The sequence below is a fragment of the Canis aureus genome, chromosome 11 (genome assembly GCF_053574225.1).
Source record: "Canis aureus isolate CA01 chromosome 11, VMU_Caureus_v.1.0, whole genome shotgun sequence".
NCBI classification, from domain to species: Eukaryota; Metazoa; Chordata; class Mammalia; order Carnivora; family Canidae; genus Canis; species Canis aureus.
Genome location: NC_135621.1, coordinates 28,174,103 through 28,189,174, shown reverse-complemented (window position 1 = coordinate 28,189,174; position 15,072 = coordinate 28,174,103). Strand labels below are relative to the sequence as shown.

Here is a 15,072-nt window from a genome sequence, read left to right as displayed (position 1 = left end):
AGCTGAAGGCAGATGCTTAACCGGCTGAGCCACCCAGGTGGCCCGAAACACGGGGTTTTGGTGTTTGTCTGAAATCCAGCCATGGCTCAGGGACCCCGTGGGTGGGGAGTCTCTTGTCGGAGGGTCCCTTCTGCCCCAGGCTGGCTGTGTGGCAAGGATGACTCTGTCCCTGTTTCCCATCTGTGCAGTGGGGGATTGGATAAGTTGCTTCCGGGGGACCTCGGTGGGATTCCTCTGTGTCAGAGATCACCCTGACAGGAGTGAGGGTCTGGGCAATGAAGCAGGCAAGATGATAGGGTCCCCACGGCAGTCTCAGGTGCCAGGCAGGTGGCTTTGAGCCACCTTCTGTGAGAGGCAGTGGGAACCGCTGAAGACTCTGCCTTTGTCAAGCCAGCACTCAAGTTTCTGCCTGCCCCATTACCTAGAAATCCTTACCACCCCCTTGGGGCTCCGTCCTCCCTCAAACTGTCCCAGAACCCTGGAGTTACGCCTGACTGTGCTCTCAGAGTTCCTCACTGCTTATGACTAATGGTGGAAGCATTAGGCCTTGGGCCAGGCATGGGCTCGCACAGCCTGGAGACCTTGACTCCCTCTGACGGTCTCCTTCCCCACGTTGCGTGTCTGGTTCAGCTTCAAGGAGGGCTGGTGCCTTTGATCCCTGAGCCAGTGGGGAGCATGTCAGGAGCCGTGGGCAGCAATGCCAGCTCTGGCCTGACTTCTGAGCCTCACAGGCTCCTGGAAAGGGCCCAGGCTCTGCCATCTGGGATTTCCCCGAGTGCCTCAGGGCAGGGCTGAGACTGTCCACCTCTGAATGTCTGAAGCTGAGCGATCTAGAGGTGAAAGCCACTCCATCTGCCTCCTTGAGCGACTCAATGCAGCCAGTGACATCAGAAGCACCACCACACAGTGGCTCTGGGTACCACTGAGTCAGGTCTTTTGGGCTGCTTAACTGGCTGTGTGACCTTGGGGAAGTCACTCCAGCTCTCCAGGCCTGTTTCCCCATCTGCCCCCAGTGAGCTGTGTTGAGAGCCAGGGCTGTGTCCCCAGGGACTTGGCACACAGTAGTCATGGCTCCTGCCAAGTTCATTACTGTGGTAGCTAGACCAAGTGGATAGGGAGCCCTTCCAGAGAGGAGGCTGAGCCACCACCTTGTGAATGGGGAAAGGTGCTTCAAGGGAAGTTTCAAGAAGAAGGGACAAATGAACTGGGCTGTGGAGGATGAGTTGGAGTTTGCCTGGTAGAGACAGCAGAAGGAAGTGCATGCAGCGGGTATGCTTGGGGCCAGCAAGAAATTCAGTGCATGTTGAGGCCAATGGGTGGGAGATAAGGCCAGAAGAATTCAATGAATTCAGAGAGTGTAGGCAGCCTTGGGTGTCAGGCTAAGGACGGTGATGGAGCCAAGGAAGGTTTCTGAACAGGAGAAAAGCCTCAGCTGAGCTGCGCTTCCGGCGGATTAATCTGGTGGTGGCCAAATGGCTGGAGGTGGGGGGCAAGCAGAGCAGGCTCTGGTTTGTGTCTCAGCTCTGTCCTTTTCCAGCTGGTGACCTTGGGCAAATCATGTTCCTCTTTGTGTCTCAGTCTCCTCATTGCTCAGTGGGCTCTGAGAATTAACTGAGGTGATGCTTGCAAAGTGCTTGGATAGTACTGGGCACACGGCACTTGTCTGGTGATTGTGGGGGCAGAGACCAGTGCCAGAGCCTGGGGGTGCTGTGCAGAGTCCAGGTGAGAGACACTAGTGATGGTCGGAGGCCCCAGGGGAGGGGGAGGAGGTCACAGGCAGAGACAGGCCATGCATCACAGAGGAGAGCACTAGCCTTGGAGTCCAGCAGGCCTGCTGTGGATCTCAGCTCTGGTACTTCCCAGCTGTGTAACCTGGGTGAGGCCCCTAGTTTCTCTGAGGCTCATTTTCCTCATCTGTACAATGGGCCTGCTGGCCTCCATTACTCAGGGAAGGAAGAAGTGGGGGTTCTGGGCTCCTGGAAGATGGCTGCTGGAGTGCCCTTTGAATTTCACGTGGGCAGAGAGGGCAGAGGGAGCAGAGGACGCTGCTGGGAGGAGAGAAACGTGGCAGGCAAGGGGAAAGGCGAGGGGGGGGGGAGTTCACTGGTAATTAGAACGTTTGAACTTCAAAAAAGTTAATTAATGACGAAGCTGCTGCTTGGAGCAGTGCTCAGGCTAGAAGGGGGCCCTAGCAGGGACTGCAGGTAATTACAGGCTGTGGCGGGAGAGTGGTGGGGGGGTAGGAGGGGTAGGAAGGAGCAGGGCTGGGCGAGGAGGGTCTGAAGGAGAGGGAGGAAGGAAGGCAGCATCCCGAGGTGAGCAAGGGGACCAGGGATGGGAGGGAGGCCATGGCCAGGGAAGCCAGGTCCGTCTCCCATCTGGCGAGAAGAGGTGTTCACCCCCACTGGGTAGGGTCTGGCTAGCGTGGCTGTGTCCCAGCTTAGCGCAAGGGGCCAGGGTTTACCATTGGAGACACTCAGGCATCACTGGATGTCAGAATGGGCAGGCCCATAGAGCTTTACTGATTCCTGCAGCAGACCGAGCTCCTACGAGATGCCCATCACTGTTAGATGTGTGAATGCAGAAGCCCTGTCCCCTTAGAAAGGAGGTTCTAGCTGTGGATAAAGGCAACGAGCATGCCAACAAGGCTTGAGGACATGAAAGTGCCTCAGAGGCCCTCCTTGCCTAGAGCTGGTGGCTGCAGCAGACTTTCTACCTGGGCAGGCCTGTGGAGGCCGGATCACATCCCTCTTGTTGCAGAGGCTGGGAGGGCCTAGGCTCAGATAGTCTGCAACCTGGTGATGAGTTCTAACCCCTGCCATGGGAGAGGAGGGAAGGACAGGGGTGTCCAGCGCACCTCAGCCACACCGGACGGACCCTCTGCAGGCTCCAGCTCCAGGCCCGGAGCAGACATGGAGGAGACAGAGGTCAGGGGATGGGAGAGGTGGTCAGAGAAGCGAGGCAATGACAGTCAGAGGGAGGTGCTCCGAGGTGGACAGGCAGGGATGGTCCAGAGATGGCCTGCCAGCTGGGCCTCTGTGGGCTTCTCCCTTCCTGGCACTGAAGAAAACACTCAGGCCGGGCAAGGAAATGGGGAGGAGTCCTCCCAAGCAGTGGCTTGTAGGGTTTGGGTTCTCTGGTGGGTTTGGCACCCACAGCCATGTCTATTGTGAGGTGGGTAGGCTAGCTTTTGGTCTCCAAGGTCTTTGAAAACTTGGGCATTGGCCCACTCAGTGGGGCGTCTGGAGGGGAATGGGGTGTATGCCTGTGTCTGTGGAGGGTGGGGTATTATTATTCCAGCTGCATTCAGCTCTCCCATGGCTACAGTCTTCCCGACTGTTTTGTCCTTGACTCTGTGTGTACATGGTTTGAATGTGTCAGCATGCTGGTGATCCTGCTGAACTGCGTGACACTTGGCATGTACCAGCCCTGCGACGACATGGACTGCCTCTCCGACCGCTGCAAGATCCTGCAGGTGAGGCGGCCTGCCAGGCCTGGCTTATAGGCCCCGCCCACGCGGCCCCACCCACCAGCACCGCCCACCCGCCCCACCCGCCCCGCCCCGCCCACCAGCACCGCCCACCCCGCCACACCCCACTAGCACCGCCCCCCCACGCCCCGCCCATCAGCCCCGCCCCCACCAGCCCCGCCCACCCCGCCACACCCCACTAGCACCGCCCACCCACGCCCCGCCCGCCAGCACCGCCCCCCGCCCGCCAGCACCGCCCACCCCCCCGCCACACCCCCTAGCACCGCCCACCCACACCCCGCCCGCTAGCACCGCCCACCAGCACCGCCCGCCCGCCCTGCCCCGCCCTCCACACCCCGCCCACCCGCCCAGCCTTCGCTGCTCATGCCCACCGCTTGGCCTGTCCTGGTTCCACTGGCTGTCCTCTTCATCAGTCCTAGCTGGTCTTCCCCATTCGCTCCCCGCACCCCCCCTGCGCCCCCCGCTTTTTTTTTTTTTTTTTTTTAAGATTTTGTTTATTTATTCATGAGAGGCACAGAGAAAGAGAGAGAGAGAGGCAGAGGCACAGGCAGAGGGAGAAGGAGGCCCCATGCAGGGAGCCCGATGCCGGACTCTATCCTGGGTCTCCAGGATCACGCCCTGGGCTGAAGGCAGCGCTAACCCGCTGAGCCAGCCGGGCTGCCCCCCATTCTCTTTCTTGATCCTCTCCCCCCTCCATCCTCTCTGTGTTTTGGAGCCTCTGTCCTGGTCTAGGCCCCGGTTTTCCCCCACCAAGTGCCTCCCCAAGCCTTCTGCTCTCCCCAGCCCCAGACTAACCATACTGCCCCATGTCAGCAGAGTGTAAGTGACCCTGACACTCATCTGCCCAAAGCCTGCCCTTAGCTCCGGGTGCTCCTGGAATAAAGGCCAAGCTTGCTGACTTACTCTCAGTTCCCATCAGGAGCTGGCCTCCTGTATCTCTCCTGTTTTCATCTTGGAGGTCCAGATGGGGGCCTAACCTTGGATACCTGCCATGACCCCATGCAGCACTTGTCTACCTGTAGTGCAGGCTGCTAGGGTTATACCCATTTCACAGATGTCTATAAACATCATGTCATGTCCTCTCCCTGGGAAAGCCAGGGAGGAGTTGCCTTCTGCCTTCTGTGTTTCCACAGGACTCAGCAGTTCTGAGCAGCCCCTGAGCAGCCCAGGGTCTCAGAATCCCCTGAGGCACTTGTTAAAGACCCAAACCTGGCCCATCTCAAACCTGTAGAATCAGAATCTCCGGGGTGGTGGGTCTTGGGTTCAGGAGGGTGAAAAGCTCCTCATCCAGCCTCAGGCCCCTGGGTGGAGTTAGCCTTAGTGGGTACCAGGCTGGCTTCCCATCCAGATGGTGGGTTCATCAAGGACTCCTTTCTATGTTGATGACACCCAGCTTCTGTCCCCAAACACAGGAAGTGGGTCTGTTTCTTGAACTAAATTGACTACAGCCCTCATTGATCCTGGAAAGAGGAATTCACCCAGGCCCTGTCCTCAGAAACTATCTACTCGCCTGAGCCCATGCTTAGGGACACATTTGGGGCCTCCTTTCTGAACAGAGGAAGGCAGGGATGAAACCTGTGTGGTGAGGTTGCGGGGGGAGTATCAGGTCTGTTTTGAGAAAGATCCTTCCATGTGGGCTTTGGAATCAGATAGACCTGAATGTCAGTCCTGGTTCTGCCACTTACCTTCTGTGTGACCTGGGGCAAGTCACTTGACTTCTCTGAATCTGTTTCCTCACCTAAAATGGGGCTATCCAGGAGATTGTGGGGACAATTAGAAAAGAGAATGCGGTCAAATATCTTGCCCAGTGCTTGGCACTTGTTATTAGTGAGAGCCCTTAGCCCTGCCCCCATCTGGGTCCCTTGTCAGTACGCCTGACTTTTGGGAACAAAAGCATGGGCTGTATGACCTTGGGCAGGTTCATTCTCTCTCTGGGCCTCTGTCTCCTCATTTGTGAAATGACTTCAATGGACCAGGATCTCTGAGGTTGTCTTCCTGCCCAAGAGGAGACATTTCCAGGTCTTTCCCAGGCCATTCGTGTCCTTACCTGTGTCCCTACCTCACACTACAGCTCCAACCCAGTGGTCCTGTCCCCGAGCCTCATACTGTCCTTGCTTCTTGCCTTCTTCCTGCCCCTGCAGGTCTTTGATGACTTCATCTTCGTCTTCTTTGCCATGGAGATGGTGCTCAAGATGGTGGCCCTGGGCATTTTTGGCAAGAAGTGCTACCTTGGGGACACATGGAACCGACTGGATTTCTTCATCGTCATGGCAGGGTAGGTAGTGTATACCCGACAGTGTACATCTGGTGCACACCAGACGTAATTTAAATAATCTGTGGGGTTTCTGGGTGATAATGATGAGGCTGCATTGCGTAGGACCTCCCTGGGCCCCTGGGGTGGGAGGAATGATGGCCCTTTGCTAAATGACCCGGACAGACAGATACTCCTTCCTCCCTTCTCTGGTAAGACATGTGTCCTTCTGTGCTGTAGCTGATACTGGGCCTGTTTCACACTAACTGTATAACCTTGAGAAAGCTACTTAACCGAAGCCTCAGTTTTTTCATCTGTAAAATGGGGATAAGTATGACTTTGTCAAAACAAGCACCCAATCAATGTTAGCTATCATTTTATTATCCTAGATTGCTCAGCAAGTCAGAGCTAGAGCACAGACTCAGGCACTCTGTAACTCCAAACTGTGGTTATTTTTTTCAAAACACAAGCTACGGCCAGAGAAGAGCCAAGTTACAACTTAGCCCATTTGGAGCATCTGGGGCCCTGCTTGGTGCCTTGTTCTTGCTTTTCTGGGTCAGACCGGGCTGGTGGCTATTCATGCATTCATCTAACAGCCAGGGGTTGAATGGGTTCCTACTAAGTGTCAGCTGTGTATTAGGTCTGGGGGACGAAGGACAGCAAACACAGAGCAGGCTTTGTCTTTCCCAACTACTGCATGGGGAGAGGCATCCAACAGCTGTGGAGGTGAAATGTGTGCCCCACACAGAGACAGGGACTCTGGGAAAAGCACTGTGGTTTTCTGAGAGCATCTCTGAGCCGGGGTGGTGGCTTGGAGGCTTGAGGATGTTCCCGAGGAGGTGACACACACAAGAGCTGAAGGACAAGCAGGTGCTAAGTGTGCCCGCTAATGGGTCAATAGAGCAGAACTGACAACAGGGAGAGATGGAGGGAGAGAGGTAAAGGCTGGAGGCCTGCAGGTGCACGTGTCTGTGACAGGATGTGACGTCATGTATGTGCGTGTGTCAGCATGCACGCATGTGTGCAAGATGCCACCGAGAAGGGGCAACGAGGGAGGACAGGCACATGGCCAAGATGGGGAGTCGGTACCACCAAGTATACACTGACCTCCGCAGGGATGTTCTAGAATTAAATGATTTGTCCACCAGTGTTTTTTTTTTTTTAAGATTTTATTTATTTTTTAAAAAAATATTTTATTTATTTCCACCAGTGTTTTAAAAAGATGTTACACTTCCTCTGAGCACCCTTCCCTAAGAGCAGAGTTCAATTTCACAGCCACCCTGTCTGTTATGTAGAGCTCGCTGGAAGTTATGCTGGGTGCGTAGGGTGTCTTATGCACCGTGCCATTCCCTTTGTCAAAGCCCTTCATTCTCCTTCTCATTTTGGTTTGGCTGGAGGCCATCCTTAAGTCCTTTTTTCTTTTTTTTTAGAGACAAGGTGTTTGGATAGTGTCATTTCCAGTCTTGCCCGTCCAAACCTGTGTTCCTTTGATCTCCTTGTGTGAAGGACAGTTTTTGTCTGCAGCGCTCTGGAGTCATAATTTCCCTCCTCAGGGCCCTGCATGTGGTCCCATTCAGATCCACAAGCTAGAATTACGGGTGAGTCCAGGATAGGGCCGATGACTCTTCTTGGCTTTTTCCCTGTCAGAGGCTTCTAGGGTTTTCTCCTTACCTTCAGAATTCAAACAGTTCACTAGGGCAAATCTAGGTATAGGATTGCTCCCTGTGGGGCCTTTCAGAACTGGTATTTTCCTTACAGTCAGAAAAAAAAAAGTCTTTTATTGCTTTTTTGGTGATTGCCCATTCTTCTCTGCTCCCTTTTGGTAGTCCCGTGAAGTGGATATTTCCCTCCTGTATCTATTCTCTGCATTTCCCATCTTTTCCCTCAAACGTTTCATCTGTACTAGCAGAGAATTCTTTGACTTGTTTTGTGAATCACCAAATGATGTCCTTTCCTCCAATTACTGCCCCTTCTGGAATCATTCGTCTCCTCTGCGTCTTTTTAATTCCCAAGATCGTTTGTTGTTCCTGGGTTTCTTATTTTTCAGAGCCGCTTGGACCCGTTCTTGTTTTATGGATGCAATATTCACTCGACCCTCCTTATGGATACTAAGTAGGCTTCTTCACAGTCCTTTCCCAACCTTGACATCAAAGTATAATTGCCAAAGAGTTAAAAAAAAAAAAATGACCCTCTCGCAAATCTTAAAAGGCACGTGATTTATTCACCTCATTAATGAGGACCCAGCAGGATGGTAATCAGGAGAATTAGGAAAATAGGCACTGGAGAGAAAATGTGGGGATGAGAGAGTTAGGTGGGAATCAAAGCTGGTTAACGACCCACAGGGTCATAAAATCATAACTTTGGGGGTTATTTCTGTTGCGTAGAAATCACTTACAAAACTCTGCAGGTTAACGTGATTTCACAGCAGCTAGACCTTTAATTAACAGTAAACAGTGAATGAAACAAAGGTATATTTCCCTAGATAGTGAAATGATCCTTGGCTGGGTCTGTTAAGTAATGCTCCACACTGACATTGTGAGGAAACCTGCTCTCTGCCTTAATCTCACGTTTTTAGGAGAATTTTTCTTGACTCCTGGTTGGAGGTTGGTGTTTGTTTTGCTGGTTTCACTCACTGCCTCCTATGAGCACCTCCGCCTTGCCCTTTGGACTTGAAGAGTCTCTACTGCTTACTGATTCCCCTGTCTGCTCATATTTAGAAATTAAGACAATGGAGGGACGCCTGGGTGGCTCAGTGGTTGAGTGTCCACCTTCAGCTGAGGGTGTGATCCCGGGGTCCTGGGATCGAGTCTCACATCGGGCTCCCTGCATGGAGCCTACTTCTCCCTCTGCCTGTGTCTCTCCTCTCTCTGTGTGTGTCTCATGATAAATAAATAAAATCTTAAAAAAAAAAAAGAAATTAAGACAATGAAGATTCAAGCTGAGCAGAGTGAGCAGTGAGTGGTGAGGTCTCTGGTATCTTCTATTGGTCCTTGGTGGGGTCCACCGGCCAGCATCCCCCTGGGGGTGAGGAAGGGCCGTGCGCATGTGCAGCCACATAGGGCCCCTGTGCCTGATTTAATGCTCGGTTATCACCATTTTGAAATCTTAATAGGGGATCCCTGGGTGGCTCAGTGGTTTGGCGCCTGCCTTTGGCCCAGGGCGTGATCCTGGAGTCCCAGCATCGAGTCCCATGTCGGGCTCCCAGTGTGGAGCTTGCTTCTCCCTCCTCCTGTGTCTCTGCCTCTCTCTCTCTCTATGTCTATCATAAATAAATAAATAAATCTTAAAAAAAAAAAAGAAATTCTTAATAAATTTTGAAGGAAGGCCGTGCATTTACATTTAGCACTGAGACCCACAAATGATGTAGCTGGTCCTGATTGTGGGGGCGGGTTCAATGGAGATTTTTTTGCTGGAGGGACTCAGACCTGTCTTATTCTCAAGGTCCTCCCTGTCCTTTCTGCCTAGGGATGTGTGGGTGTGGAGGGCAGGATGGGAAGGCACAACCCGAGGCGCCAGAGCCCAGCCCCCCAGTCCCAGCCCTGCTTGGTGCTATAAATGTTCTGTTTCCCGAGTAACGGGCCTGACATCCCAAGGACGATTTCTTCCTTTCTGCTCCTCCCCTTCCCCAAATTACTGGCTCCTTTTTCAAGCTGTGGAGGAGACAATCTCCACACTGAAAGGTTCCTTCGAGGTCAGAGCCTTCATCTCCACATCCAGCCAGCTCCTGCTTGCATGCTGCCGCTGTGGGGAACTTACCTGGCAGCTGATCCCAAAGGGGGACTGCCTGATGTGCTAGAAAATTATTTCTTTCACTGAGCTGAATTTGTCTTCCCACAGCGCCCATCTGATGGGAACATTCATTCACTTATTCATTTACAAAATCAGCATTTATTGAGCACCTACTACATGCCAGGCCTTGTGCTGTATGGCGGCGGGGGTGGGGGGGCAGGTTTGAACAAGACAGATGCCATTGAGATCTCACAGCTTAGAAAACAGATATAAAACAGAGGATACAATTCTCAGTAAATTCTAAATTGGGATCAGTGCAGTCTTGAAGTCTCTACACTTCGAGGAAGTGTAGAGGACTGTGGGGTTGTGGGACAGGGACCTGATTTACACAGGGGTTAGTGGTGTAAAGTAGAGAGACCTGGGCAGGGAGTAAGGGCTGAACAGGAGAGGATGGGGGTTGGGTGTCTCCGGTAGAAGGGACAGCACGCGGAGGGCCTCAGGGGGGGTTTGGAGAAGGGGCGTGAGGGGGATGTTAGAGCCTAGAGATCCCAGGGGTGGCCAGATGCTGAAAGATGAGGATAGAGGGGGGTGGTGCCTGACTGCAGAGGGGGCTCAGAGCCTGAGGTGTGGGCATCTCTGACAGATTCATGACAGTCCCTCACATTTTCTTTTTAAGTTTTTATTTATTTATTTGAGAGAGAGAGAGAGAGAGCATGCACACACATGAGTGAGGGGCTGGGGAGGGGCAGAGGGAAAAGCAGACTCCCCAGTGAGCAAGGAGGCCGATGCGGGGCTCCATCCCAGGACCCTGGGATCATGACCTGAGCCGAAGGCAGATGCTTAACCTAGACGCCCTTATTCCCTTATTCACTTGAGATGTCCCCAACACTCTCTACCATTTGTCAAAGGGTCGGTGAGGCAGCCTCACCTTATGGACTCACTTTAGGCTGCCGTGGTGCCTGGGTGGGGGTACCACCCATTGATGTGATGACTCCCAGTGATGACTCACGGGGCAGAGAGAATGGGCTATCCTTATCCCAGTGCCACATGGTGACCTGTTGAGTGGCTGTGCTCCCTGCTACCCCCTGGTTGTGTTCACTTTCCAGGCCCCATCTCTCGCACCCTGAAACTAAACACAGTTGACCATTTTTTTTTTTTTTAATTTATAACCCAAGTACCAAACTGTGCATTTTTTGCTCTTAATTTTATCTTACAGCGATCTCTTGGAGTCCTGCTTCAGTCACTCGTTATATTTACTTCCTGTGCTTGGTCAACTCAGGATGGTGAGTCCTGTGGCACTCCACTAGAGACTCCCTTCCAGTGTGAGACAGACCTTCAGCAATCATTGGGTTATAGTTGAACCTGCCTCACCCTCTTATTTAAACTACACTTTTCTGCTTTTGTCCATTAGGAGGTCATGAAATATTCAATGGTGTTATTGTTGAACTTGAGATATTTTTTATTTATGTATCTCCCTTGGTGCATTATGCTGGTAACTTACCTCCTCCCCTAACCAAAGACATGAATGGCCATTGCCGTCTGTGGGGAGGGGACTGGGCACTTCTGTTAAAAGCTTCCCCAAGAATTCCGGTGATGATTCTCTTAGGTGAAGCAGAGCTGGAGGATCCTTGGGGATCTGTGGGGACTTCTCCAGAATGAGGCCAAGCCAGAGCCTTGCCAAGGGCATGGCTGGTGTGGGCCCTGCCTAGGCGCTGCCTTGAGTCAGAAAGCCCTTGAAAGCTTCCAGCCGTGATGCCATCCCAGGGGGGGCCTCTCTGTAGGAAAGTGGAGCAGCTAAGGGATGAGCCTGAGCAGACCAGGAACAGGCCACCAATCTCTCCACTCCTCAAACACATGCACCTCCTTGCACCCCTTCTCAGTGCTCCTCAAAATTTAAGGAGGAACAGGATCTCTGGGGCACACGTTAAAATGCAAATTCCTGGGCCTCGCCTCAAGGATCCAGACCCAGGGCATACTGAGGACCTAGGACTTTGCATTTTAACGAAATGCCCAGGTGGCCCTGAATCAGATGCTCTCATTCATTTGACCCTCGAGATGCCCTTGACTGGGAGCACTTCAAGCGGAGATGATGAGTCCTGGTTCTGGGAACCCCAGGTAGGGCAAGAAGCATGAGGAGGGCCCCCTCTCTGATCTGGGGCCAGGATCTGAGTTAATTCTCATAACAGGTAGACGTACTTTGTCATTAAAAATATTAACACGAGTAGCATTGATGTCAGTAATTGAGCCCCTCAGCCAAGGATCGAGAAGGAGAGGCTGGTGAGAGTCCATCAGACCCTGGGAACGTCTTCTCCCTAGTGAGTGCATGCGCACAGGGAACAGCTTCCCCATCCCGACTTTTACAGGCTCTTGAGAAACAAAATGTCAATAAGAATTGTTCCTCAACCCGGGACTAGAGCTTTCTAAAAGGAACTCCTCTGCAGGCGCTTGCTGGGAGTACCTTTTGTCCGAAGTGCCTGTCAGTGGTTCTTTAGAAAGCAAAGGGAATTGAATCTTCCCAGGCTCCATCCAGGGAAGTGATAAAAAGTAAGAGCATCTACTGTTTGCTGAGTATTCACGGTGGGCCCAAGCTGTGCATTATCTGATTTAATCTTCAGACTGGCTCTGTGAGGGACGGACCGTGGTCGTTTCCATTTCACAGATGAGGCACGGTAACGGGAAGAGAGCTGCCCAGGGTCACGAGCTGGTAGGGGGAAGGGCCAGGAGGGGAACCCAGGGAGCTTGGCTCCAGAGGCTGCGATTAAGTCCGGTTCTGTGAAACTTGCTGGGATGCATTCGGCTGCAGGTAACTGGAAACACGAGTGGCAGCTCAAGCAAATCCTGGGGTGTTTTTTCCAACTAACACGAAGTTTATAAGTTGGTGGATGCAGGTGATGGCTCTGTGACCTGGGGGCTAATGTCTGTGATTTTCCAGGCCTTTCTTTCATGGTCACAAAGTAGCTGCTGAAGCTGTTGGCCTCGTGTCTGCATCAAAGGAGGGAAGGATGAAGGGAAACAAGGCTATGCCGTTCACGCCTGTCCACTTGGGTCAGGAAGACATTTTCTTATCTAGATCCTTCCTCTGTGCTAGCACATTTGGCCAGAATTGGGTCTTGTGGCCATCTTTAGCTGCAGGGGAAGCTAGGAAAATAGAAAAACATCATTGAATTTGGTCCAGTCAACCAAGAATTGTTCCCTGGGGCCAGGCAGGATTGGAAGAAGAGGGAGTGCACCTTATGTGGGCAACTCTCAGAATGTGCCACATTCCTCTCCTAGGGCTCGAGTTTGTCTGCTCTTGGCCAAAGCTGTGGCCCTACCACGTTAACAAGCCTAGTTGGAGCCTCCAGAGCTCTGCCTGGGCTGACTGGTGTGATGTCTTGAGAAGTCTAAAGTCAAACCCAACCCATGCAGGCTGTGCTGAGGCTTGTCCCTGCTCACAGACTGAGCTGTGGTCATGGGTGTCAATGTGTCATCACTGTGGCTGTTTCCAGAGCCTTTAGAGCTGGCCTCCCTCCGCCATGACTCTATGTGCATCATCTGTGAGTCAGGGAAGCACTCCAGGTGTCAGCAAGCCAGGGCACCCTCCTGGTCTTCACATCTTTATATCCTGATTTATCCTGGGCTCTACACGTCTGTCTGCTCCAAGCACTGGGTGCTCTGAGGGCAGGGCTGAGGCTGACTCATCATCCCGGAGTCCCTAGAGCTTGGCTCTGGGCCAGCAAGGAGGGGGTGGCTCCGTGACATGTTTGTTTGGAATCTGTTGCCCAGGCACTGTGGAACTGGGGGAGGGGGTATCTGGGGCCATTTTCTTTCTTTCTTGAAATCTTTCTTTCTTCCTTTTTTTTTTTTTAATATTTTATTTATTCATGAGAGAGAGAGAGAGAGAGAGAGAGAGAGAGAGAGAGAGAGAGACAGGCAGAGGGAGAAGCAGGCTCCAGGCAGGGAGCCCGCGCGGGGCTCGATCCCGGGACTCCAAGATCACACCCTGGGCCAAAGGCAGGCATCAAACTGCTGAGCCACCCAGGGATTCCCATTTTTTTTTTTTTTGTAAGATTTTTAATTTATTCATTTGAGAGAGAGAGTGCATGAGAGCACAAGCAGAGGGGAGCAACAGAGGCAGAGGGAGAAGCAGACTCCTCACTGATCAGGGAGCCCGACTTGGGGCTCAGTTCCAGGACTGAGGGATCATGATCTGAGCCAAAAAGGCAGACACTTAACCAACTGAGCCACCCAGGCATGGGGCCACTTTCTTTAAGTTCAACTGGCGCTGGGTGGGTGTGGACCTGGGAAGATTCCAGGGGGAACCGTGGGGTGGATGGTTTTCTCATCTGCTTGTGGAGTAGAGTGGATCAGAGGGATGGTAACCACTCAGGTTCGTTTCCATGGAAACAGGATGCTACAGGCTATGAGGGCTGAGGGGTAAGTCACCAGAGAGTCTCAGGCCACAGGCTAATAAGCCAGACCCCAGCCACGCATGAATCAGGAATGCCTCTCTCGGTTTCACGGGACTGGAACCCACCGATTCTGGTTTAGGGGAGCTTATCCACATCTGTCGTGGTACCCAGACTACTCTGGTGTGACCATACTAAATTTCATGGAGCAGACATCATGAGGCATATTTGGGACCTATACTTTAAAATGATGCATTATTGTTTATCTGAAGTTCAAACTTCACTGGGGATCCTGTATTTGTGTGGCAACCCTACCCAGAGATAAAGTCACTGGAGTATTGTCACCTGAGTGGAGCCTTGTCTAGAGGAGATCGGGGATCGCCTGCTGTTGCGGTGCCCAGAGCTTCCCTGTATCCCACCTGCTTGGGGTCCTTGGACTTTGTGGCATCAAATCTTTTCTTGATTCTGAACTTGGCCAGAGTTAGTTTCACAGCATCAGTTTCTTTGGGCTTAAGAACCCCGTTCTAAAAAAAAAAAAAAAGAACCCCGTTCTTCTGGTTTCATAGGATTTGTGTGAGGATATAGAGGCAAAAGTGACCCATAAATCAGAAGGTGCTGGCCAAGGTCAAGGGTTAATGTTACTGCTCTCTAATTCCCACTTTCTATTATTTCCTCCCTCTCACCCTCCCTGGACTGAACACCTACTATGTGCTAAGTGTCGGGGTAACGGTGTAGGCTGGTGGTCTAGTTATCCACCAGAGCAAGCCTGAATCATCACAGAGCTGCCTCCTGACAGATGATCTGCCATTTCCAGCATCTCAGCTTCCTTCCATTAGCTAAATCTTAAATTACATTTTAAGAAAGCCCCCGTAGGCCCCTTGCAAAGATCGAGGAAACACCCTATTTTTATCAGCCACACACAGAAATCATCTGGGAAGGGTATTTCCTGGAAAGATATAATATCTCAGTCATTTTATGTTGCTTTTGTCAGCTACAAGGTTTTTTTTTTTTTTTTGATCGTGTGTCCCTCAAGTTCTGTGTTTGACAAGCTGGTGTGGAGAGCCCGCCTCTAAGCCAGACCCTGGGCTGGACTCTGGAGACCCAGCTGGGACTCTGAGCCAGCCCCTGCCCCGAGGAACCGGGACACAACAGAACATACCTCAAGCCAGGGGTGCCCTTGTAGAGGACAATGGGACCCAAGGCAAGCGAGCTCA

The 15,072-nt window shown here is 52.3% G+C and overlaps 1 protein-coding gene across 1 annotated transcript in view; it reads left to right on the top strand.

Annotated features, from left to right (window-relative positions):
- The window catches only part of CACNA1I (calcium voltage-gated channel subunit alpha1 I), a 117,903-nt gene that overhangs the window by 28,528 nt on the left and 74,303 nt on the right, over window positions 1-15,072 (top strand). The window contains exons 3-4 of the mRNA XM_077915840.1: window positions 3,366-3,475; window positions 5,632-5,765. Of these exons, the coding sequence (XP_077771966.1) occupies window positions 3,366-3,475; window positions 5,632-5,765 (244 nt within the window). The remainder of the gene's footprint in view (window positions 1-3,365; window positions 3,476-5,631; window positions 5,766-15,072) is intronic.